Source organism: Spea bombifrons, chromosome 8 (genome assembly GCF_027358695.1).
Source record: "Spea bombifrons isolate aSpeBom1 chromosome 8, aSpeBom1.2.pri, whole genome shotgun sequence".
NCBI lineage: Eukaryota > Metazoa > Chordata > Amphibia > Anura > Pelobatidae > Spea > Spea bombifrons.
Genome location: NC_071094.1, coordinates 26,983,385 through 27,009,352, shown reverse-complemented (window position 1 = coordinate 27,009,352; position 25,968 = coordinate 26,983,385). Strand labels below are relative to the sequence as shown.

General features: G+C 39.7%; 2 protein-coding genes across 2 annotated transcripts; one reads left to right on the top strand and one right to left on the bottom strand.

The window, feature by feature from the left end:
• The first annotated feature begins 1,572 nt into the window (after nt 1-1,572).
• NXT2 (nuclear transport factor 2 like export factor 2) lies at nt 1,573-7,633 on the top strand. The gene is made up of 4 exons (XM_053472675.1): nt 1,573-1,664; nt 2,451-2,537; nt 6,794-6,938; nt 7,248-7,633. Exons 1-4 carry the CDS (start codon nt 1,653-1,655, stop codon nt 7,424-7,426), a joined length of 423 nt encoding a protein of 140 aa, XP_053328650.1. The 5' UTR covers nt 1,573-1,652; the 3' UTR covers nt 7,427-7,633.
• A 12,588-nt stretch (nt 7,634-20,221) lies between these two features.
• On the bottom strand, nt 20,222-20,725 carry KCNE5 (potassium voltage-gated channel subfamily E regulatory subunit 5). The gene has a single exon (XM_053473152.1). It carries the CDS (start codon nt 20,683-20,685, stop codon nt 20,347-20,349), a length of 339 nt encoding a protein of 112 aa, XP_053329127.1. The 5' UTR covers nt 20,686-20,725; the 3' UTR covers nt 20,222-20,346.
• Nucleotides 20,726-25,968: the final 5,243 nt, after the last annotated feature.

Here is a 25,968-nt window from a genome sequence, read left to right as displayed (position 1 = left end):
CTCACAAAGGTTTGAGCCGTGCCAAACAGGCAGCTATATTGCTCAAGCTAATTCGACCAAGATGACTAAAGCAGAGGTCCCAAGTTTGGAAAATGGGGTTATTGAGAATTGTAGGGGTCATGGGGATCTGCCCCCAGAATCCAGAAAGACTTCCTAAATTTAATGCTGTCAAATATCCCTGAAGACAAAATATGTGTAGCATTTATAACACAGATAGCAATTTTGTATGTTACATTGTGGTTATTATTATTATTATCTTTTATTTATATAGCGCCAACAATTTACACAACGCATATATTCAAGGGGTATGACAAGACAAGAATTGACAGACTAAGACTAACCAATGCATTCGGTGGAGAGAGCCCTGTTTTGTTTTGCATGATTCTTTTTGTATTCTTTACATTTGTTGGTTAATTTTTTTAGTCCAAATTAGACTTACGCAATTGTAAGAACCTTAACAAAACGTGACAATTTTGTTGGCAACGAAACAAATGTAAACGAAGCACAGAACTCTGAATTCTTGTTTGCATTTTGTTGCTTTTTCACTCTCACACACTCACGCTCTCTCACTGTCTCTCCCTCGATGTCGGCCTACCTTCTCTGCCGACCGTTCCCTTGTCTCTCTTTGTCCTTTTCTGCAACCTCGGTTCTTCTCTTGCCTCTTCTTGTCATTCTGTCCTCTTTCCTCATCTTTCTCCCCTGTATCAGCTCCATTAACCAAGACTCCCGGGGCAAATCAGAGATATTCTTGCGCGCTTCAAGGAGGCTGGAGGAGAAGCAACCACATTTGCAAGAGACTCCCTAAAACTTCCAGGAGACTTCAACTCAACTACATGTTATACTATCAGTCTCTAGCACACATGCTCCGAAAGCACTCCAGCTCCCAATATTTATGAAACTTAATTATATTTGTTATACTTTGTTGATATATAATAATATTATACTAATGTAACGAAATAGATCACCTAATGAAGCAGCACGTGGCTGCACGCGGCACTCTTGCTGCCTCCAGTTGTGTGTATCCGGTCGGCGGCCGCACGCTGACACTTAGGATAGCACAAGCAGCAATAAAGGTACCTTAGGAGGCATCGTCGGGGACTGGCCCATTGGATATGAGCCAAGTTTGCCCTATGGCTGGTCCGGCTTATTTTTTAACAAACATTTCAGACTGGTCACTGAATCGTGTGGCATCTTTCCATTAAGGGTGCAGTAAACATAACCCAGGTTTTACGTGATCATAGGGTGTGTATGATGTTGACCAATTTCATTTGTGAAGCAGTTTAATAAATAATGAATATAAAATTGAGCTACAGCTGCATGCCCTGGAAAGCGGTTAAATGAAATCTCATAGGCTCTTTAAAAAAAGCATTTCACATCACTGATATCCTACAATTCGTTACATATTTCTCTCCAAAGTAAGTTAAGTGCTGCGCATTAATATCAATAATAAAAACGTGTGCACCGCGACACATTCCGCAAGCACTAACACGGCCCTTGATCCACGGAACTCTCCATCGCCATCTGCTGCAGAGAAGGTGAAAGCAGGCGGAACGAATAAGTCGGCTTCTCTGTTTCCGGGAGCACGAGTTCAGCGGTGGAACGGAAGCTGGCGCTGCTGATTGGCGTGTTGTGAGGGAATAGGAGTGGACACAATGTCTTCGTTTGTAAGTCCTTAGAGGGGTTTTTCTTGTGTGTTTCATGAGCGTTTCTGCTGACTGAAAATGTTTTAGAAGCGATAAACTTGTGATTCGAACTGTTGCTATGTAGAAAACATGTCCACCTTCCCCGAATCACTGTGACTGTCCTGTATGAAATTCATGGGTGTTGCTGTATATTTGTGATCCGGCACCTAAATGTTTAGCCTGGTTACTCCCGCATTATAAAGCGGTTTAAGTTAACTGTGATGTAAAGACCCATAAGATATAGGAACGTGTAATATTTGTAGAAGCTCCTTGAGCATAGAACTGGTCTCACGTGAAGATTTTCCTACTGTAACGGCAAAAACGAGCTCAAGTCTGACAGGTGTAGGAATTCACCTGGCTAGATGACTTTATTTGTAACTGTATTTCCCCAAGTATAGGACGCTCCCATGTATAGGATGCACCTTAATTTTGGGGCCTGAAATTTAAGATATATATATATTGCATAAAGTTATTGTACTGGCTTGCTGGGCATGATATGAGTGTGAGTGCTCGAACAGGAACGGAGCAGAGTCATGTGATGTGCATTCATGTGACTCCACTGGGTTCGCCGTGACAGATCAAGAGAAGCTGCTGAGCAACACAGATGTAAGCAGCAGGTCCCCATTCCGGTTAAAAAAAAAAAAAAAAAAAAAAAGTCTACCACCACTGTATGAGACGCACCCAGTTTTTAGACCCCAAATTTTTCTAAAAAAGGTGGAAACGTTTCTAACCAAAAGATGTGATTTAATGTGTTTTTGTGTTTGTCAGGATTTCAGACGTGACGTTGACCTGGCCTGCAGAGCTGCTGAGGAGTTTGTCCCTCTGTATTATGATACCTATGACAAAAGGAGGAGAGTAAGTATTCTTAAACGTTTTAAGCGTAATAGCCATATGAGTTGCAACCTCATCACCACGTTTCTGTTCTGTATATTAGCTTTGGTCACAACATGTTATACGCAAGCACTCTCTCTCTCTCTCTCTCTCTCTCTCTCTGTATTGTATTCATTTTGTAAACTTTCCATAAAGACAAATACTGTTCCTGAGCCTAGCTTTCTAATCACGATGTTATAAGTGAAACAATTTTTTTTTTAAATTTAAAACAAAAGTTGACAACATATAAAAATCCCCACTGATATCCTAATTAGTGGAACCATACAGTAAAAATAGTCCTAATATATATTAAAAAAAAAAAAAAGGTGTTTTTTTTATGAGTCAGTCCTAAATTAGCCCTAATATCTTTATCTGCTGTGGCCATGATACACGATAGGTGACAAAGCAGGCTTCTCTCACCGGGTCTGTATTTGTTGGGCTAATCACTGGCATTAATGATAATTGACGGCCCGGGCACGTCACCTGAAAAGGAAAGGATAATGACAATTGACATGCCAGGGCCGTCATGACTTTAAACGGGTGCAGAAAGCGATCTGCGTTCGCTTTCTGTACCCAAACGGTGTTGCTGTAAGGCCTCGATGTCGAGGCATTCAGCAACACCACAATCGGCATCAGGGACCGTGTCTGCCCCATCCCCGGGGCGTCCGACACCGAACTCCCACCCCAAGACGCGCCGTGACCGCTCCGGAGAGCCACTCGCAAGATGGCGTCGCCCTTTAAAAAAAACAATGGAGTTCAAAAGAGTTCTCAGGAGTGTCTCTCCAGACCCTCCTGAGAATCTGGCTACACTTTGAGGTTGAATACAGGTACTGCATTCAACCATGCATGTCAATGGAGCCCAGCTTTCTAATCACAGTGTGATTAGTAAAATACATTTAAAGTAAAAATAATTTTAAAAAAATGGTTAAAAAAATTCCCACGATGTCAACATCCACAAAATGTAAAAAAAATAAATAAAAAAGGCAAAAAATATATATATTCAAAAATATTTTTGTGAGCAAGTCCTAAAATTAGCACATTAGCTTAAAATAATTCTCGCATGGAAAGAGTTAAAATACTGGCATGTTAAATGCCCATGGGGTGTCTACTTTAAAAAAAAAATGTATGACTTGATGGGGTAAATTACCGTATTTGCTCGATTATAAGACGAGGTTTTTTCCAGAGCAAATGCTCTGAAAAATAACCCTCGTCTTATAATCAGGGTCGTCTTATAATCAGACCTCAAATAGGTCTGATTATGAGACTAAGATCCAGATCCCCCGCAGCGATGCAGAGGACCTGGATCCTCCTGTGTTAACCCCCCCCAACTTACCGGTGCTTCTGAGTCCCCGGTGCTTAGTCCGGGCTGCGTGTAGAGCTCTACGCGATACAATCGTGTAGAGCTCTGCACGCTTCCTGGACTAAGCACTGGGGACCCAGATGCAGGGGACCTGGATCCTCTTGTGTTAACCCCTGACCCGACTTACCGGTGCATCTGAGTCCCCGGTGCTTAGTCCGGGCTGTGTGTAGAGCTCTACGCGATACAATCGCGTAGAGCTCTACACGATACAATCGCGTAGAGCTCTACACGATACAATCGCGTAGAGCTCTACACGATACAATCGCGTAGAGCTCTACACGATACAATCGCGTAGAGCTCTACACGATACAATCGCGTAGAGCTCTACACGATACAATCGCGTAGAGCTCTACACGATACAATCGCGTAGAGCTCTACACGATACAATCGCGTAGAGCTCTACACGATACAATCGCGTAGAGCTGTACACGATACAATCGCGTAGAGCTCTACACGATACAATCGCGTAGAGCTCTACACGATACAATCGCGTAGAACTCTACACGATACAATCGCGTAGAACTCTACACGCTGCCCGGACTAAGCACCGGGGACTCAGATGCACCGGTAAGTTGGAGGGGGGGGGGCATAACACAGGAGGATGCAGGGGACCTGCATCCTCCTGTGTTATGTCCCCCCCCTCCAACTTACCGGTGCTTCTGAGTCCCCAGTGCTTAGACCGGGCAGCGTGTAGAGCTCTACGCGATTCGTGTGGAGCTCTACATGCTGCCCGGACTAAGCACCTGGGGCTCAGATGCAGGGGACCTGGACCCTCCTGTGTTATGCGCCCCCCCCAACTCAGAAGCACCGGTAAGTTTGGAGGAGGGAGAGGGAGTGTTAAATGGGGTGTGTAAGGCATTTCTGGAGGCAGAGTGCTCTGTGAAATGCCTTTTAACCCCTTTAATGCCATTCTGCCTCCTGAAATGCCTTAAACCTCCCTATATGCCACTCTTCCCCATAATATGCCTTTTAACCCTCTAAGTGCCAGAGTGGCATACAGGGTTAAAAGGCATATCATGGGGCACAGTGGCATATAGGGTTAAAAGGCATATCATGGGGCACAGTGGCATTTAGAGGGTTAAAAGGCATATCATGGGGCACAGTGGCATATAGGGGGGTATAAGGCACTTCTGGGGCAGATGTGCATAACTGGGGGGCAGGTTGGGAAATAGAAGGAAATAAAACCAAAATATTCTTCTCAAGCATAGCTTTTATTGAAAAAATTGTTTAAATGAATTAACATTTACTGGTAAAACTTTTTTCCTATAGGGTCGTCTTATATTCAGGCTTTTTCTTTTTTTCCTAAATTAATATTAAGATTTGGGGGTCGTCTTATAATCGAGCAAATACGGTAAATTGGCTGAGTTCAACAATGTCCCAATTAACATGGGGGGGGGTAACACATCTAATTTCCAATTAAAAAAATGCACACGTATTTGAAATGGCCAGGCTCAAAGATATACCAAATAGAGCATTGGCAGTGGATCGCCAAATGTCAGCATTGAAAAATGTGTGTGTGTGTGTGTGAAAAAGTAAACGCAAAAAATGACTACCACAAAGTTTGACAAAGACTGGCGGTAGAATTAGTGCATGGAAAGAGTTAAAATACTAGCATTTGAAGTACCCCGGGGTGTCTAGTTTTCAAAAACATATGATTTGATGGGGTAAATTGCTTGGCCGGCTTCAAAGATACCCGAAATGGCACATGGGGGGGGAAGAATTACCAGATTTGCAAAAAATAGTTTTGAAATAGCAAAACGCTACCTGTACTTATTGCCCCATAATGTGTAGAAAAAAACATAAATTGGTATTTCTAAACTCAGGACGAATAGTAGAATCTATTTAGCGGGTTTTTTTCATTACAGTGTAATCTAAAGAAAGCGCTTCTTGTCCTGAAAGAAAAAATATATGTGTGGGTTCAGTAAATGGGAAAGAAGAAAATTACAGCTAAACACGAGCAGCGCAGAAATGTTAAAACAGCCTTTTGTCACGAAGGGTAAAAAAAATAAAATCAGCCTTTGTCACGAAGGGGTTAATCAGGCAAAAGTGAAGAGTTGCATTAGTTTATTGACTTAACTACAGTTTTGTTGGGAATTGGATCTTGTCATCTCACTTTACATGACATACTATAAAGGCATTATGTAAAGCTAGTTACATGAAGTATCCACTACAGGGCCAGCTCAACACAGTTTGTCAATAATGTATAGTAGAGTGAGCTGAACATTTATAATTTAATAAAGTGTGAGGAAGTCTGTTTTTATTACTGAGAGTTTTGACAGAAAAGGATGCTTTTGTATGGGCTTTATCCATTATTTTTGGCATTTTTCTTATTTACAAGAAACATTGGGCACATAGCCTCTCACCGCTCTCAACATAATGCAGGACAGATGATTTGTCAGCTTTCCCCCAAAACACACTTCGGAGATTGGGTAGGCAAACCCATTTTCCAGTTTGTCACCTCAGGAAGTGATACAAAATATCTAAAATATAGATATAAAATAATATATATATAACATAGATCTCCTTTTTAAGGACAATTTATTCAAATGATGCTTTCCATCATGTCACCCTCACGCTAAGTGCTTTTAAAACAACCTGTTTTGGATTCAATATAAGGGACTATTTTATCTCAAGGAAGTCAAGATCTTTGGTGGAAATAAGCATTTTAATTGGTCTTTTCTGCTCTTCTACCTACAAAGGCTTCCAGAAGAGGGAAGTAGTAACTTTCCTGGTATATCCATATAGTGTGATTGTAATATGGGTCTAGAAATATGTAATATCTAAAGGCTATGTGTTTCTTATGTGACTTTATTAAACTGATGTATGATTTGGGAATGTGTTAACATTTTTTAAAAAAAAGTGCTTTTCATTCATTTTGCAGCAATTGATAAAGCTTTATGCCGATACAGCAACCATGGTTTGGAATGGAAACGCTGTTTCTGGGCGCGATGCATTAGTTGAGTTCTTTGAGATGTTGCCATCCAGTCAATTCCAAATCAATATGTTTGACAGCCAGCCTGTCCACGGTAAGGTGTTTTCATATTTAAAACAACCCTTCAAATATGAAATGTATAATTTTCGTGAAAATCAGTTGGTCCTCATTTTGATTTTTTTTTCACTTATTGATATGTGCATTTTTACCTCCCTTATTTTAAAACTAATCATAGAACTCAGCTGACTACTGGAATAGTAGCAGCCGACCTCATAGCTTATGTACGTGTGGAAGGTAAATATGTTTAATAAATGTTTGCGCCTTAATTACTGCTACACTGTTAATTTTGGTCTTTTTCTCATATAATGATAACTAATACATGTATTGTATTATGTTTTTCAAGAGCAAGCTACCCAAGGCCAGAAAACCGTTATGGTTGTTGTCCATGGATCTGTGAAGTATGAAGGAAATAAGCTACATAACTTCAACCAAAACTTCTTATTGACTATTCACACTACTCCATCTAGTCAAGTGTGGAAGATTATAAGTGACTGTTTCCGTTTCCATGACTGGGCCAGCTAGTTCTACTGTTTGTTCTGGTAGAACACCTTATGTATGTTTTATAGATCTTAAAGACTGTTCAAAAGAAGTTTTGTTTCTCAGTTTTACCCTTTAGTAACCCCAACCATTGTTTGCAATAAACTAGGATGGGTTAATGTATAAATTGAAAGAAAAACGTGTCATTTTTGTTGAAGAGTAAAGTTAATAAAGTTTTTATATCCTTTTGTAGCTGCTTTTTGACATTCCATCTTTTATCTCAATGTAAAATAATGTATATTTGTACATTTTCGGGGGTATAAGAAATTGAATGTTTACTCTGTCACTATCTATTCACTAAAACCATTAGTTGTGGATGAGATAGACCTTGTCATATGCAGTAAACTATACAGAAAGCTTTGTATGGTAGACCTTTGGTGTGCAAATAAAACATATACACTATAAAAAAAATCTGAAAATTCTATGTTACTGCTTGTGAGGGCCTTTGTTGCCGCATCCTGAATCCCACCTAACACATTTCCCTCTTAATAAAATGCCTGAGCCTTAATGCCTGCTGCCCTATGATCATGTGGCCACTTATTTAAAGTAGGTCTGTTTTTCGTGTAAAGATAACCAATACATGTATATGCCGTTTTTCTGTTTTTCAAGCGCAAGCTACCCAAGGCCAAAAAAAAACATTCTGATTGTTACCCATGGATCCGTGAAGTATGATGGAAATAAGCCACTTAACTTCAACCAACAATTCTTATTGACCGTTACACCATCTAGTCAAGTGTGGAAGATAATAAATGACTGTTTCCGGTTCAATGACTGGGCCGGCTGGTTCTATTGCTGTTTGTTTCAGTAGAACATCTTCTGTATGTTTCATACGTTTTAAAGACTGTTCAAAATAATTGGTTTTGTTTCATTATTTTTACCCCTTAGTAACTGCAACAATCTTCTAGGAATAAATACGATGGGTTACTTTATAACAGGGGTGTCCAAGTTTTTTCTCCACGTTTTTTTTTTAGCCTTTAATAAGATATGCAGATTAAAGTTAATGACAAAAAACCTTTACTTTTCCTCTCACTGATTTTTGGGCCTAGAAAGTTTTGTGACTATAAATTCAGGATTCTGGATAAGTAAAAACGAAATAGTTCTATTTATTCCAGGGATGCACCAAAATGAAAATTCTGGACCAAAACAGAAGATTCAGGGTTCACTTAGCCGAAGCTGAAAATGACCCCCCACCTTTAAAAATAATGAAAAACCCCGCACTTTTAATAAAAGTAAGTTACACACCAAAGTTATACAACAAATGTAATAATGTTAATATATATACATATATATATTATGATTGTTAACCACAATCTCAGGCATACCCAGATTCCAGCATGTACTGGGCATGATAGGAGTGTGATTGCTGTCAACAGTCATATATAAATTAATATTATTGTATTTTTTGTCCAATTTTTATAAAAAGTAAGTAACACCAAAATTGGACAGAAAATTCAACAATATGACTTGGCATGATAGGAGTGTGATTTCTAACAATCCCACTCCTATCATACCCAGGCAACCAGTAAATGCTCGAATCTAGGCATAATGGGACTGTGATTGACAGCAATCACACTCCTATCATACCAAGTCAGCCAGTACATGCTGAAACCTGGCTTGCTGCCCCCTTTGTGTATTGATGCTGCCAGCAGTATGGGGTCTGCACATCACTTACAGCCACCCTGTACCATGCCCCCCACTTACGCATCCAGGCTATCACACACACACACACTCATTCACAGATTCATTCCCTCAATCATGCATACTCATTCAAACATTAATATTTCTGGGATATTTCTAATACTGCATTTAGTTACAAAATAATTCATGGTATCAAAGCAGGTAGAAACTAGACTTGTGCATTCATATTCGTACAAATTATTAATTGACCAAATTTTGGCTAATTCAGCCATATGTACAAAGCCATGAAAATGAATCCAGACCCCCCGTCTAAGAACGAGAAATTGAAGCTAAAAGCTCAGAATGTTCATCTGGAATTCGCTGGCCCTTTCACTCACACCTTCGCTCACTCTCTAAAACTCTCATTCACTCTCTCACGCTCTCTAAATGTTTCCCTACCTTCTCTGTCGACCACTTTTGCTTCTGCTGACCACTTCCATAAGTTGTTGTTCTTTATAGAAGAGAGAAGATGAAGAATAATAAGAAACGGAAGTGAATGGCAGAAGCCAAATTGGTCGGCATAGAAGGTATGGAAGCATTTAGAGAGTGAGAGAGGGAGTAAACGAGAGAGGGACAGTAAATGTGGGCACATTGCAACGAATTTGTTCCCCAATTTAAAACGCCCCCCTCCCCGATTTGTTTCCTAACCAAATGGGTAAGGAACCTAATTTGAGGCCAAAAAACAAACTGAAAACATTCTATTAGAAACACACCTTAAAATGGAGAAGGCAAAGGATAAGTTTTCTTTGGGGTGGATTCACTAAAGGGAGACTTGTAATTTCCATTACAAAGGCCTCACCCAAATCAGCCTTTGCAACAGGAAGGGCTTGGCAGATCATGTGTAATCTATCATTAAATTAGTGAATGTTATATATTATACAGGACCAGTTTAGCTCTTCTTGCAAGAGAAAACTGTCAGGGCTGGCCCTTCATAATGAGTAGTGAAGGCAATTAAAATCAGAATATTCTTCAAAACACTCCTTTAACCTCTCCTTTAGTGAAAAAAACCTCACTTTTATTGGAGTATTGCTCTGTTCAACTGATGAATTTACATTTTAAAATAATAAAAGTGCTCACAGACAATTTGATCCTAAAATTTTCCCAGTAGATTGCCAAAAGCATCACACTGCCTCTGCCGGCTTGTCTTAGTCTCATAGTGCATCCTGGTGATTCATTCAGCCACCTTCTTCCCTTGTTCCATGGTCCATTTCTTATGCTCATGTGCCCATTGTAGGCACTTTCGGCAGTGGACAGGGGTCAGCATGGGCACCCTGACTGGTCTACGGTTATGCAGCCCCATTTGCAACAAACTGCGTTGCACTGTGTGCTCTGACTCCTTTATATCAGAACCAGCATTAACGTTTTCAGCAATTTGAGCTACAGTAGCTCATCTTTTGGATTTGACCACATGGGACACCCTTCGCTCCCTATGTGCATCAATGAGCCTTGGCTGCCCATGACCCTGTCACCGGTTCACTTTTGATAGGTACTGACCACTACAGACTGGGTACACCCCACAAGTGCTGCAGCTTTGGAGATGCTCTGACCCAGTCGTCTAGCCATCACAATTTGGCCCTTGTCAAAGTCGCTCAGATCTGTATGTTTGCCCATTTTTCCTGCTTCTAACAAATCAACTTTGTTGACAAAATGTTCACTTGCTGCATAATAATCAATAATTACGGTAATAAATCTGTGGATACTTCTTTTGTAATAGATTCTTTAGGAACATTCAGAATAAATCTGAAATTTGCATTTGCTAATTTTACTCATAGTAACTGTTGTTATTTTATCAAATAAGAATTTCCACATAACTGCTGTTATGGTTATGCTTATGTTTATATTATGTTTATGGTTATGTTATTGTTCTTATGGTCCCCTGTGATCACTGATAGGGTAAACATTTATTTGGCTGACTAGCTGTTATATCTAACAAACAAACATTTGTTTTATCTCAAGTTCATTACACTAAAGTATTGTATACATTTCTTGACATAATATGTTTACTCTGTACTCAGAAAATATATGTATATTAACTGTGTTGTGTAATAATCCAGTCTTTGTAATTTATAGATACTGCACCCAAGATTCAGCAGCTGTTATTTTAATCATTAGGTGTCCTTAATTATCTAGTTGCACGTGTACACTCCCTCCTCTATGTTGTTATCTATTTAAGTCTACTCAGGAGTGTAACCGGAAACTACACACACATCCATGTTCACATAAACACATACTTAAAGATCCATGCTCACACACACAATTACACACCCAGGCTCACACACACTTACACATCCATGCTCACACATACACTTACACACCCAGGCTCACACACACTTATACATCCATCCTCACACACACACTTACACATCCAGGCTCACACACACTTACACATCCATGCTCTCACACACAATTGCACATCCATGCTCACACACTTTATATATTCATTCTCACACACACTTAGAGGAGTTTGAATGATACCTTTATTGGCTAACTGAGTAAATATAGATTGCAAGCTTTCAATACCTCTCAGGTCCCTTCAACATGCCTGTCTTCAGTTAAGTTAGGTGGGAAGTTAGCGGGTTTGCATACCCACGCTGGATATTTGAGACAATCCTTTTTCAAGATCATTTACATTGGATTCTGCAGAGCTCAAACTGTTCAGTATATATTTTTCCTTTACTTTCATATCCCTTATATTAACCTCTTCATTTATTTTAGTTCAGCTGTATTTATTGGTTGACCTTTTAACCCCTTCCGTACCGGGACGTACCTGGTACTTCCTGGTTAACAGTCACCGGTAGACCGGGACGTACCAGGTACGTCTCCTCCAAAAAACGCCCCCACATCACCACAATCGCGGTGATCGCGGGGCGCTGCTGCTGCTGTCTGCCCAGGACTCCTGGGCAGACAGCACAGCCTGTCTAAGCCCGCCCCCAAGCCTACAATCACTCCCACGGAGTGATTTTGTAGGCAGAAACAGCGATTGCAGAAAGATCTGCAATCGCGGTTTCAGCTGCCATAGGCAGCTTCAGGGAAGGGGGGGTGTTGAATGGGTCCCCACACAAGGGACCTGATCCAACACCCCCCTGCTGCCTGATCGCTCCATGAGAGCGTCAGTGCAGCGTTAACCCCTTCAATACCGCGATCGCGGCATTGAATGCCGCGATCGCGGCATTGAAGGGGTTAATTCCCGTTTTGTAGGGGGCTGTAGGACTGATCAGAGAGATTCCTCCCCTACAATCTCCAGTCTATTGGAGATTGTGTCCCAGCTGCCAGAGGCAGCTTCAGGGACAGGGAGACAGGGTTCTTTGGTCTCCACATGAGTGTGGAGACCAGACCCCCCCCACCCTTCCTCAGTTAACCCCTACCCCCCCTCTTCCTCAATTAACCCCTTCAATGCTGCGATTGTGTATGACCCCCATCGCAGCATTGCAGGGGTTAATATTAGTCCCCACAAGCTTGTGGGGACTAAATATCAGTCAATGCTGTGCTTCAATGGAGCATCAGCATTGAAAGAGTTAAAAAAAATGTAAAAAATAATAATAATAATAATAATAAAAAAAATTAAAAAAATAAATTTAAAAAAATTAATAAAATAATAATAATAAAAAAAATAACAGCACTGACCTGAAAGTCCAGGGTGCTTCCAGGTCAAATGCTGGGCTGGGCTGATCAGATCGCTCCTGGCCAATAGGAGTGATCGGATCATTATGGCAGCCCACGGATGACCCTGCTCTACAAAGAGAGAGGGGTCATCTAGGGTAATTATGAAAAAACACAAATTATTAATAAATGAAATAATCATAATTATTACCTGATCACTTGTCGGTGACATTTTAAGTCGCTGATTATTGATCGGTCTCCCTGATTGATGTCAGCGGCCTAAACCTGTCACTTACAAGTAATCTGATAAAAAAAAATATTTAAAAAAATGTAAATGCACATGTTCCAGTTTTGCCCTCATAGCTTCCTCAAAAAATGCATGAACCATGCATGTGAGGTCTTGTTGGAATCAGGGGATCTTGGTGAACAAAATGTGGTGTTTTCTTCCACTGTTGCACTTATGGTGTGCAAGAAATTCAGTGCAACATTGAAATGTATGCGTTAAAAAAGCAGTAAAATAATTTCCCTGTGAAGTTTGGCAGACATCAGTGAAGAAATGGCTAGCTGAAAACTGTCAAAACTACCCTAGTTGAACACCTTGACTTGTCTACTGTTCATAAATATATACTTTTATGGGGTAATTTACAGTGGGGGGCTTCCAAAATGTCCCAAATGGGATATGGGCCCAGGAAACCAATTTCTGAAAATTCCAAATGTGAAAACGAAAATGCGCATGTTCCAGTTTGCCCTCATAGCTGCCTCATGTGAGGCCTTGTTGGAACCGGGGGATGTTGGTGAACACAATTTGGTGTTTTTTTCTGCAGTTGCACATATTCTATACAAAATATAATATAAAATCTAAAGCAACATTGCAACATATGCAAAAAAAAACAAAAAAATATAAAAATACCTCAAAATTTGGCAGCAACTGGCGATAAAATCCCTGTTTGAAAAGTGTCAAAATGACCCTAGTTGTACACCTTGACTTATCTACTTTTCATAAACATATAATTTTGGGGGGATAATCAGTATCTGTGACAACTATTGCAGTTATTAGACTACCATGCCAAATTTGCAAAAAATTACATTTCAAAAACACGATGCATGCCTAGCAATATTTGCCCTATATTGGTCAAAATAGATGAAAATCCTGGCCATGTTGGGTGGTTTCCAAATCAGGACAACTTAATGAATATATTTGGGATAATTTTTTCCCATTGGTTCAATGTGTGTACAATTTGTATGTATACAAAACTGTAAAAAAATGCGTTTTTTTTCATTTTTTCACCACTTTTTCCAAAACAATGTACTACCCAGCTTAATATGGTTTCAAATGAAAGCCCTACTTGTCCTAAAAAAAACAATATATGATTTGTGTGGGTGCACCAATTGATAAGAGAGAAATTACAGTTGAAGAAAGACATGGCAAAAACACAAAAACGGCTCCGGTCCTTTAGCGACACGTTAGTATCAAAATCCCGGTCCTGAAAGGGTTAAAACGTTAAATGCTTAAAATGTCCCCTTTGTGTCTTATGCAAACAGCCGTGCAGATTCACTGGGCAATCTTTCTTAGAAGGCTATAGCAGATGACCTTTTTTGCCCTTACAGGTCCCAACAATAATTATTCTTTAATGCCGCATTATAACAGTGAATACTGACATATTTAACAGTAAGACTGAATAAAGGGCTATACAGTTTTCAATATTGGAAAGAAGATAAAAATACTACATGTGCACAGACGTCATTAATCGGGAAACATGTCTTCTCATTTCCTGTTAGATGACAGATGGTACACAGTTCAAACCCATTAAAATCCCAGGTGATGGTAGATCCCTGGGGGTGCAAAGTCTTGAATTACAAAAAGCTTTGGGATCCATTGTTTTTGAGGATAATTCAGAACACAAAAGATCAATGCATTCAGCCAATATCCCCTCCAGGCAAACAGCACAGCTGTGTGATAAACAGCAGGTACCTCTGTTCCTGAGTCTGCATATACTGATCAACATATTTTAAACCAAGGTGAATGAATGAGCTATGGGCTCACGCATTACTGCTATTTAGTTACAAATAAGATCTTCTTTTCCATTCTAATTTATTTTTAAGATTTCAGGTGGATTCTATTTAGATATTTAAATAATATCTTTCAATTTCCATGCCTATTTTTTTTGTTATGTTACTGAAATGCAATGCATATGTTATTGGTGTATAAAGATTTGGTATTCTACATAAAGATTACAATGCTGTGTATTGCATTGCATAGACAATTAAGGGCCTGGATCATAATCAGTGGCATTTGTATGATGGGTGCTGCCCAAATTGTGAACTAGAAGGCAGCTCTTAGAATTCCTCATAAAGAAATGATGATGAGCAAACAGCAGAGCAACAGTGGGATCGGACTGGGGATAACGAGGCAGTCCTGGTGCTTTAGTACCAGTGGGCGCATAATCATATAAGCATGGCTGGACAGGACACACATTACTTTTTATGCTCACATAGCGTGCAGCTGGGTGGATTCAGGCACAGGTTGCACACTACAGCACCTGATCTGATGTTAAGACGGCAGATTGGGTGCTTATGGAGCGATGTAGGGCCAGAATTTGCTCTGGTATAGAATCATCACACAATGGGTCTGAATTTTCAGTTTTTTAATAATTACATACAAAAGATTCATCTGAATCAGCATAACAAACAAAGGAATTAGGCTTCATTCTAGGTCTTTTGACCTTAATCAAATCTTCCTCTCATAAGGGTTGTGTGGGTGATTTTGAAACACACTTGTCAACACAAATCAATAGTTGGAGCGAGTCTGAATTTCCTGGGCTTTAAATAATTTAATTTAATTTTAAATTGCATGTCTGTGTAACATTAATCACTCTCCCTATCAGGACATATAAGCAGAATTACACCTTGGAGAAGAACCTTGTTTATGTGAGAATAATACTTAACTTTCTGGGAGCAGCAAATAAATATTTCTTATGGATATTTAGAGTGGATTGAAGATTTTTATTTATTGTGTTGTATATAGCACCATCATATTCCATAGTGCTTCTTCAACTTTCAAATATTTAAACTATTCAGTTGCTGTATATTTTTTTCATTGCTGCTTATTGGGAGTAGTAAAGAAAGTTATAATATTATATGAAGCCTCCTGTCTTGTGGCAAAATTACCGTATTTGCTCGATTACAAGATGAGTTTTTTTTCAGAGCAAATGCTCTGAAAAATACCCCTCGTCTTATAATCGGGGTCGTCTTATAATCAGACCTCAAATACGTCTGACTATGAGACGACTAAGATCCAGATCCCCCGCAGCTGCAGGGGACCTGGATCCTCCTGTCTCCCCCCCCCACTTACCGGTGCTTCTGAGTCCCCGGTGTGTAGCCGGGGCAGCGTGTAGATGTCTACGCGATTCACGTAGACAACTTACGCTGCAGCTGGAAGGAGATGTGGCTAGCAGCGAGGGTTGTCTGCGTCCATCGCGCAGACCTTTCTCGGCTGTCAGAGATCTGGTGCCGCACCGGAGCGAGGAACTCTGTTCTCTGACAGTCGGGGGAAGGTCTGCGTGATGGACTCAAACAACCCCTGCTGCTAGCCACACCTCCTTCCGGCTGCAGCGTAAGTTGTCTATGCGAATCGCGTACAGCTCTACACGCTGCCCCGGGGGATTTGGGGGGGTCGTCTTATAATCAGGGTTGTCTTATAATCAAGCAACACAATCGCCATGGAAACGCGATAACAGCTATTGTTTCAAAGTGTACAAAAATAAAAAAAAACAGTCCTGTCACAAAGGGGTTTCGATTATGTTTTATGAGTCTGCACTCAAAATTGTACCCCATATCCTAGGCATGGTCTTCCCAATGTTATATAAAGAGGCAATATGATGCGTTAATGTCCCTATTACATTTATCCATTCATAAATCCACTGCTCTTCTCTTAAATCTTGATAAGATGCTAGGAAATAAATAATACACTTTGAAAAATGCTCCGAGCTTTGGTTATGTTGTACCTACAGTGGTTATAACTAGAAATGAAACCAACCCCCCAACTACCTAGGTTTTGTTTTTACAGTTTAATGGTTTCCAGGTTTTCTTCTTTTACATCACGTTTCCATGGTAACCTGGGTGCCAATTTCCTGAACTTAAGTGTTTCTTGCATTCTTTAGAATTTATCAAAAGCAGGCAGACATTAGCACAAGGATAGTTAAACCATCACAGTTGCTTAAAATACCCATCAAGGAATGGTGCGGTTTTCCGTACCCCCAGGAGAATGTGGACTTTGTTTTTATCTTGTGTCGTAAAGTAGTACATAGCTGTTGTAATGAACAGCTGCTTTCCTGGAATTTTAGGAACATTTTATTACAGATCTGAAAAACAATATATATATATATATAATTAGCAAGTGATTCTTTCAAAATGAATACTGAAAGTGCTGATTTAAACTGTTAGCAGGACCGCCTGGAAAATGAGCTCATAAGGGGTGTGAATTAAAAGCGTTAAGCAATATATAGACCACGGTGAAACAAACCTCTCCCTTGTTGTTGCACGCAGCCTATATATTTAACTCTTTAAGGTATCTGTCAATATTCAAGCACGTCAGAACGAAAACTATTACCTTACTGTGTTACTCCCAAACCATATCCGTTCCTAATTAAACGTTTTTCATGTTAGGGCATGTTAAGGGTTTTGTAGAAAAAGTTAACCCAGTGCAAAGTTTGAAAACTGGTGTTATCACCATAGCAACTGATGGAATATTCATGTTTATCAGACAAGAAAAAACTTGTCACCTGAATTCATTTTTAAACATAATTCATGCTATTTTCCCTTTCTGACCCCATGGAGCAGTATCAATGTTTAAGGAATGCGCCCTCGGGTCCTTAAGGACCAAATCTCTTGCGTTTTATTTAATTTAAATTTTATTGAATAATAATCTTTATGATCTGTTATTTCTATCCACACTATTTTGGGTTTTGCAGAACAGCGGTGCACTTGCCCCATTTATTCTGAGCAAATGTCACCCGCTATCTTTTTTATATTATAATTAATGACCAGTCATTTGCTAGAGAAAAGAAAAAAACTAATGTTAAACTAAAAAGAAATCAAGAACAAATGTTTTTTTTTCTAAAATAAAAACCTTCTATACTAAATGTCTAGCAGTCTAGTATTTCCTTATTATCTACAAAGTTCCTTTTTTTGTTTGAATTTTCAAATGTTTTCTCCTATCCGTCATCACTTATTCCCTCTGCGTTTGCAACTTTCTAGTCTTCTGATTTAAAAACTAAACAGACAAAAAGGAAATCTTTTAATCCTTAGAAGGTAAAAGTATGCCTTACAAGTATGTGCTTGTTTCTTTTGTAAATGTATTTCTGTAAAAACATTAACACAACTTCAAAAGGCGATGCTGCCGTCTGTACCTCCAGCTCTACTTAAGTCGAAGCACATCCCTGGAGGCGTTAAAAAGGCCCAAGGAGTAGCTGCTGCGGTGAGCCTCGAGCAGACAGCCCGTTCTGATTGACATTAAAGAGACCCTGTCTGTATTCCCATGCCTAGGGAAAAAGTTAGTACGTGGAACAGGACTGGGCTACGTCCTCCAGCCTGGGAGAAGGAAAGAAAAAGTTCAGGCGCTCTCTATAAACACAAAAACAAAGAAGTATGAACGTTTGGACCCTACACACACCTTCATGGCATCACATCACAATGATTTTCATTATTTTGATTTTGCCCACTTTCTGCCATAATGAAGACAAAATACATTGGGTGTTTTTTATGCTTAAGAACATTTTTGTGTCTACTGAGTGTGCTTTTTATGTCTGTGACTATTAGTGAGACGTATCAGTAGTAGCCACCGATTTGTGCGCCTCGTACGTTTAGTGTTTTTTTCTGTTTTTGTTATATTTTTCTGGTGTGTACACCTTAACCTTCTGTCTTCTCCAGCCTGTTGGAGTCAACCTTATATGTGCTGAGGAGCAGAACATATCCCCTGCAAGCCTAGGAGCTGGGATGCAGCGAGTCTGAATCTATCCATGTATTTGCAATAGGGAGCAAGCGGTAATTCAAAGTTGACATTCGGCTATCATATAAAAAGCTGGAACCCCCCTCCTAACTTCAAACCAAGAGATTTTATTATTGGGTAAATACATGTGTAATAGGTCTTAATATTTAAAGAATTACAATTAAAATATATGAATTCAATGACTACCACCTAAATGATCCAAGGTACCAAGAAACTAAAAATAAATTCTAGATCAAGTCACATTCACTTTAGAAACTTACCTAAAACTATATGTACTGGTAGGTAAATTTTTAAAACCTAATATCTTACATCTACCCATGGGTACAGGATACCCGTACAGGTAGATTTGTAGTAAACAAACAAAATATGTGTATTTTAACCCATGGTAACAAAATACGGTATGTTAAAATTCATCTTAGTATACAGTGAGAGAGCCTTTAAAATATTAAAAATATGTGTGTTTCAACCCATGGTAACAAAATATGTTAAAATTCATCTTAGTATACAGTGAGAGAGCCTTTAAAATATTAAAAATATGTGTGTTTCAACCCATGGTAACAAAATATGTTAAAATTCATCTTAGTATACAGTGAGAGAGCCTTTAAAATATTAAAAATATGTGTGTTTCAACCCATGGTAACAAAATATGTTAAAATTCATCTTAGTATACAGTGAGAGAGCCTTTAAAATATTAACATTCAAAAGAACACAACATGTTATAAAACATTAAAAAGATGCTTTATTTGTTAAAAATATCTATCATAAAATGTAAACTCCGCAATAACAAATTAGTTACCTGAACAAACCATTAAACTTTACTTTAAAGAGTAAACAGGCCTTTATTTTCAAGAGGACAAACTGTATATTAAAAATACCAATGCCCTATACAGAGTTCCAGTCTAAACTATGACAGCTTGAGAACTTTTACCGTGTACAGGGTGTTACTTTGTAGGGGGGATATATTTTTTCCTCTACTTTTTGGCTATAAAGTATATGTGAGAAAAGCTATTTAAAATATTATAACTCCCCACTATTATCTATATGCCAGTATAAAAAGCAACTTAAAAAATTATAAACATGGCCTCTGACGTACCCACAATCCTCTCCATAAGGCAACATAACGCTATAGTGCGTAGAGCATTCTGGGACTAAACAAAAGACAGTGTGAGGTAAGCGGGAATACGTGCGCAGGAACCAGGCAGCCATATTGGAATCCACCACAAACCGGCATCACCAACATTCAGGTAAGTGTAACTTTTTATATATACACATTTTCTCTATCAATTTTTCCATCCTATTTCATAAGCGTATTTTTTGATCCAGTCTCTAAAACATTGACGGTAATGTGGGTTGTGGTCTCCAGGGTCCCCCGGCTCTGTAGACTCCATTTTGCATATTGCCACAGATTAGATGTACCACAGAATCAACAACATTATAAACCCCCTTGAAAGACAAATTGGTATTGGTGGGTTCACTCCAATTCTACTTATCATTGTGGACAGTTATGTGACACGATAGTTTTACTGCTGTGGTAGAATATCCTTTCTTCGCCTATCCTTTGTAATATATTTCCAACCTAAAAAATATGAGACTTGATTATCCCCGAAATCCAGATCCTGTTTCAAAGTAAGTGTTCGCTCTCAATGCTGCCCCTTTGTTGGTGCTCGGAAACACATGGAACATTCCTTCGATTCTTTGCCCACTCGCTCTCGATGTATAGGTGGTAAGGGTCGGTTTTGGACTCCATTTTTTTGGATCTGGTGTACGCCAGGATAAGTCCCCCCGCCAGGCAGGCATAGAAGATCATGATGAGAAGGATGTACAGATAGGCATCGTCCGTGTCATTGCTATCTGTGTGCGTAGTGGTGCCATTGGCCTGGGCCAAATCTTTCAACAGCTGGGTCAGGAGAGTTTTCAGACGGGCTGTGTCACTGCAGTTCATATCGACGGGGAGGCTCATTCTGGTTTGACGAAAACACAAACCTACTTACATGAAGCAAAGTAAAGTTTATTTTTGGTACTGCAGAATCTGAAATCACGTTAACCACGGGGAGCTTTATGTTTACTTCCAGTAAACACGCTCTTAGAAAACAGTCTTAATTCCTGTGGCTTCCGAGGTCCCAACTGAGCTCTGCAATCTGATATATATATATATGATAAACCTAAACCAAGAAAAAGAAATAAATTAACATTAAATGGAACCTTTCCTTATTTCAGTTTTCTTCATGATGTCATGCAATGAAGCCTCCAAGCAAAAATATATTCATCTTATGCAGATAACTTCTTTCACAGGTTTATTTTATCCAGGGTACGGTGCATAACAGCTCTGAAAATACTGAATATATTTTTACACCACAATTTATTTAGTGCCCCTAGGGTTAAAATACTCACAAGAGTGCCACCTCTGTAACATTTTCCTTATTTATAACCAGCATCAACCGCATAATATAAAAGCTCTATGTGGAATCACTTAGTAAATCCCAGTTACACAGGGAAAGAGCGATATGTGTTAAGGTCTATGGGTTTCCGTGTTACTTATTTCAGAAGGTAGTGCACTGAAGTTACACTAGCGAAGGACGCAGTATATTATATATATATATATATTATATATACGCATACATACAAGCCGCTGAACCAGGACACAGACTGGCTGGATCCAGAGTGCCTGCCGGATGGAGTAACTTTACAGAGAGTAATGGTCCATGGAAACTGTACAACATGTTACCGGCAGAGAATGCCGGATTACAACTCACATCACCCTCGACCAGAGGCCAGTATATAAGCACAGAGGTAGTTTTTATCGGAGTCTGTACAGACGTTTAAACAGCAACTGGATGGATACTTGGAAAAACATAATATTCAGGGATATAATCTTTAATTATGGGGAAACAGCTTATTGATCCAAGGAGAAGATCCAAACTGGGGTTTTTTGCCTTCTTTTGGATCAACAGCAACAAATTAACAGATATAGGAAAGGCTGAACTTGATGGACGCATGTCTTTTTTCAGCCTATATAACTATGTAACTATGTAACAAGTAAACTGAGTATTTCTATTGTGTGTCCATAGGGCTGCCTCAGAATGGTGAGAGTAGTCAGCACACCCAAGAAGCAGTTAAACCTGGTCGATTATGGAAGCCCAAAAAGTCGTACAATCTGAGTTCAAGCATATATTATTATTATTGTTATTATTATTATTCTAAATAATAAACGCCAAGCATAATATATGATTATTAGCATTACAAATAATGTAATGTAGAAATAAAGCATAATATATGGGGAAGAAGGAGCCAGCAGCGAAACCATTATAATACCTGAAAGAAGATCGGTTCTCCCCACAAGCTGGGTCGGATACTCCAGGTGGCAGCTATAAAAGCCTCACTCCCAGCACTCAGATCGCCGCTCTATTCACACCCATCACATGTAATCCTGACTCATTACACAATCACAAGGCCCCTTACACTGCAATAAAGCAACCGGATCCCCACCCTGCTCATCACTCTCGGGACATACAGATTACCCCAAGCCCCGCACTCACCCCCTCCCCAGCTGGTCCAAGCGAGCCCTTCCCGCACTCACCTCCTCCCCAGTTGGTCCAAGCGAGCCCTTCCCGCACTCACGTCCCTCTCATGCCTCTTTGTGTGAGTTCGCACTCTCCTCGGGGTTGGGGGGGGGTAAGAGGGGGGTCCCGTTTGGCAGGGTCACGTGCTCTCCAGGACTCCCTGCACACGCAGGCGGGAGGGTGTGACTTGTCGGGACCGGTTTATCGTGCGAAGTGATGGATGGCTGTAGCACGCGAGCGAGTCGGGGTCTCTGTGTCTAAAGAACGCACGGACCTTCCACAGAGCGGCCGCTTATAACACTCCGAGTGTGCGTTATAACACGTAGGCCATTAATCCCCGGCTTTGCTGGGACCGATAGGAGTTATAACTGGCTAGGTGTCATGGGAGTTGTAGACCTGCTTAGGGGGTGCTATGCATGCAGCTTTAGTGCAGTCCTGGCACCCGGGCAAACAAAAATGCCCCTCCCTTCATTATATTTGTACACAAGGTTTATAAACATACTTTTTGTTTGCCTAATACATTCACACCCAGAAAATGATCAGAGCTCTTAGGAGGCACGTGAAGGGAGCAAAGTGGGGCAAAAGTGCCCCCAATGGGGTGATGTGATCCTGGTAAAGTGTCCCACAAACTAAAGAAAGAAAATGCAGCTGCCCTGACCCCCGGCAGCTGTCTTGGATGCCAGCCCTGCTTTTATAGCTGGAAGAGTAATGTCTATAATCCACGATTCTCACATTTTCCAGAATCTTTTTAATTGTGAGTATTTGCGTAGCTTCACAAGTCCAACCCTGTTTGACGAATTCCGAGGCTCCCTGGAGTCAGAACGGTGGCTCCTTCATGCACTAGATTTATGTTACTGTCTAGTGGGGGGTATGGAGCAGCTTTTCTGGATTCCTGCAGCTTCTCTTTGAACTTTACTGTGACTTTCAGCAAGTGCACATACTCGGCTAACGCTCTGCCCGGCGGCATATAGTCTCAAACTATTTATAAGGCCGTAGTAGGTTATAAGGCATAATATTCTGCTTTAGAAGTAAATGCCTATGGCTGATGTATAGTTGAATGTGCTGCATTCACTAGGCTGAATCTCAGTGTATCAGTAATACAGTAGAAGGCTACTTAGTGTCTCGGCCTGGAGGCACTAAACACCCTGATGAGTCTAAGTCAAGCTCTCGCAATGCAAGTAACCTTCCGTGGTTTTAGCCCCATGAGGTTGCTCTTGTAGTTTTCTGTTCCTGGAGGTCTCCTCTAGAAAGCTCTCTTGGTGTTCCTTGTTTTGTGGCTTCCAGGAGCCTACAAAAGCTTCTATTGCATTAGACAGCGACCGATGCCCTCACGCACAGCTCCAACACCTTGAACAAATTTCAAAAACTTATCATCACAAGGTATTGTGAAAAGCAATGACACCTTGGAAATTATAGTTAGTAGAATTTAATACTAGTTGAATTCCAGGCTTTCTAGATTCGATCAGCTAACATAGAACGGGTCTCTCAGAGTTGACTTCCGTTCCTGATCCATTTTGGAATCAATATGCTGGGCAGACAGATATTTACTTTTGGAACCGATGTAAATAATTCCTTGTAATCTTATCACAGGGCAAAAGTGTGTAAGTACAGTTGTCCTGGACACTTAATCAATGGACTGCCACACCTAAAGCACCTTTAATTTCGAGCACAGTGATATTCCAGTCAACATGTATTTATGATGATTGGCCATTATATGGCAGATGCATAGACGGAGCCAGATCCAAACCAATGCAAACCAAAGCCTTCTCTTGACAAGGCAACCTCTGTAGAGGGGCAGATCATGGCAATCATCACTCTACTCACTTTAAACCAAGCCTAACCAGGCATCTGTCTTGAGCCGGTCCTGGCACAATCCTGTCTTTATGTTATCCCTTCGATATATGAGTCCAACATTTGGATTTCTTGGGTTGATCTGCTTTTTCAAGTCAATGTAGGAGACAAAGATGCACAATATTTGATACTCTTTGTCAGGTTTTTCTCAAACCATTAGCAGGCAGGTCTATTCACAAAGAATGTGAACCATTAGTAGAAATGATGCAATTTGTAAAGAAATTTGTGAGTGTGTGCAAGAGCTCACAACCACAAAATAAAAAGTGGGGATGGGGCAGAAATGGAGAGCTAGCAAGGGGCAAAAATAGGGGATACCTTGGTATGTTCACATTGTTTCATCTGTAGAAGCTGCATGTCTGCTCTTTTAATAGCATACTCACAGACTATTTTTACTGTGGTACGTCATGGGAACACGACTGGAGTGCAAAGAATGATTGATTGAGTTATTCTATAAATGCAGTAATAATATAATTTTAACATAGTCTCCAATAATTAAAGGCAAAACTCCATCATTGTTTTTAAATAGTTCAAGTTTTCACAAAATATTATGTTTTTGTGTTGCTGCATATTAGCTACTGTTTTTTTTTTAGATGAATATACTGGACAAACACCCTGACTCCTTTTCATACTGCCTTGCAATAAACAATAGTATGGCTGAGTTCTAATCACCCAGCTAAACACTGACTAATGTGTCTGTGGAGGAAAGAAATCCATTGTACAGCTCAGTGTGCTGTTTGAGGATGGAAAGCCACGCAAAATATCTCATGGCCAAGGCCAGAATAAGGAGCTTTTGGCAATGGGGCAATTATACAGAAAGGGCTCCTTCTCTGGATTTTCTGCTCTTTTCCCTTTTGTTTCTCTGCTTTCTGCCTCTTGCAGTCCTTATTCCTTCTGTTCTATTCATTCCTCCCTCTTTGGTGATTTGTTTTGGCCTTTTTTTTTCTCGCTTGCTTTTAACTTCTGACATCTTTTCCTCATATTTTTCTGTTTTCTTTCACTTTTTTATTCTGACTTGTCTACATACTGTATACATGCATTCATATGCACTTACATATATATATACACATGCACACATATGGATATATATATATATATATATATATATATATTCTGTATATATGGGGCGCAGGAATATATGTAGGGAAGAAAAAATAACACAATATAGTGTAGATGATATGAGCAAAATATATAAAAAGTGATGTATTGCACCCCTTGGGCTTCTTCAGGAGATCAAACGGTAGGTCAATAGGTCCGATTGACCTACCGTTTGATCTCCTGAAGAAGCCCAAGGGGCGAAACGTGTCAAGAAGGATCAAAATTGGACTTCAGTGTATTCTACCTTTGGTGAATACGCCTGTATATGCACTTTTGTGCATATCCAATTGTGAGTGCATTTTTCTGGACATACCTGTATTTGACTTGAAGATATTGCACTATTTTAGTTAGTTCTTTTAGATTTTAAATGAAGATAATTAAAGAATTTATCTTACTCCATGCTGATGGGTCAGAATCACCTTTTCCTTTTGTGAGTGCAATGCATCACTTTTTATTTATTTTGCTCATATCATCTACACTATATTGTGTTATTTTTTCTTCCCTACATATATTCCTGTGCCCCATACATTTTTGGTTCGTTGACATTTTAACACTTCGAGGAAGAGTGTTGTTCTTGGGCAGCTGCGGTCTGTTTTGGGAAGTATTATCACTTTACCTATTGCATTATTTATTTCAATTATTGCATTTTTTCACTTTACCACGGTAGCACGTATTTTTTAGGTTCATTCACGGTGGTATATATGTAATATATATATTATTTATTATATATTTAATGC

What these genes read in the sequence shown, in the direction of transcription:
- KCNE5 (XM_053473152.1), bottom strand. Translation starts at nt 20,685, where the DNA reads ATGAGCCTCCCCGTCGATATGAACTGCAGTGACACAGCCCGTCTGAAA.
- NXT2 (XM_053472675.1), top strand. An exon ending in CCTATGACAAAAGGAGGAGA is followed by an intron (nt 2,538 to 6,793) that starts GTAAGTATTCTT and finishes TTCATTTTGCAG; the next exon opens with CAATTGATAAAGCTTTATGC. An exon ending in TGACAGCCAGCCTGTCCACG is followed by an intron (nt 6,939 to 7,247) that starts GTAAGGTGTTTT and finishes ATGTTTTTCAAG; the next exon opens with AGCAAGCTACCCAAGGCCAG.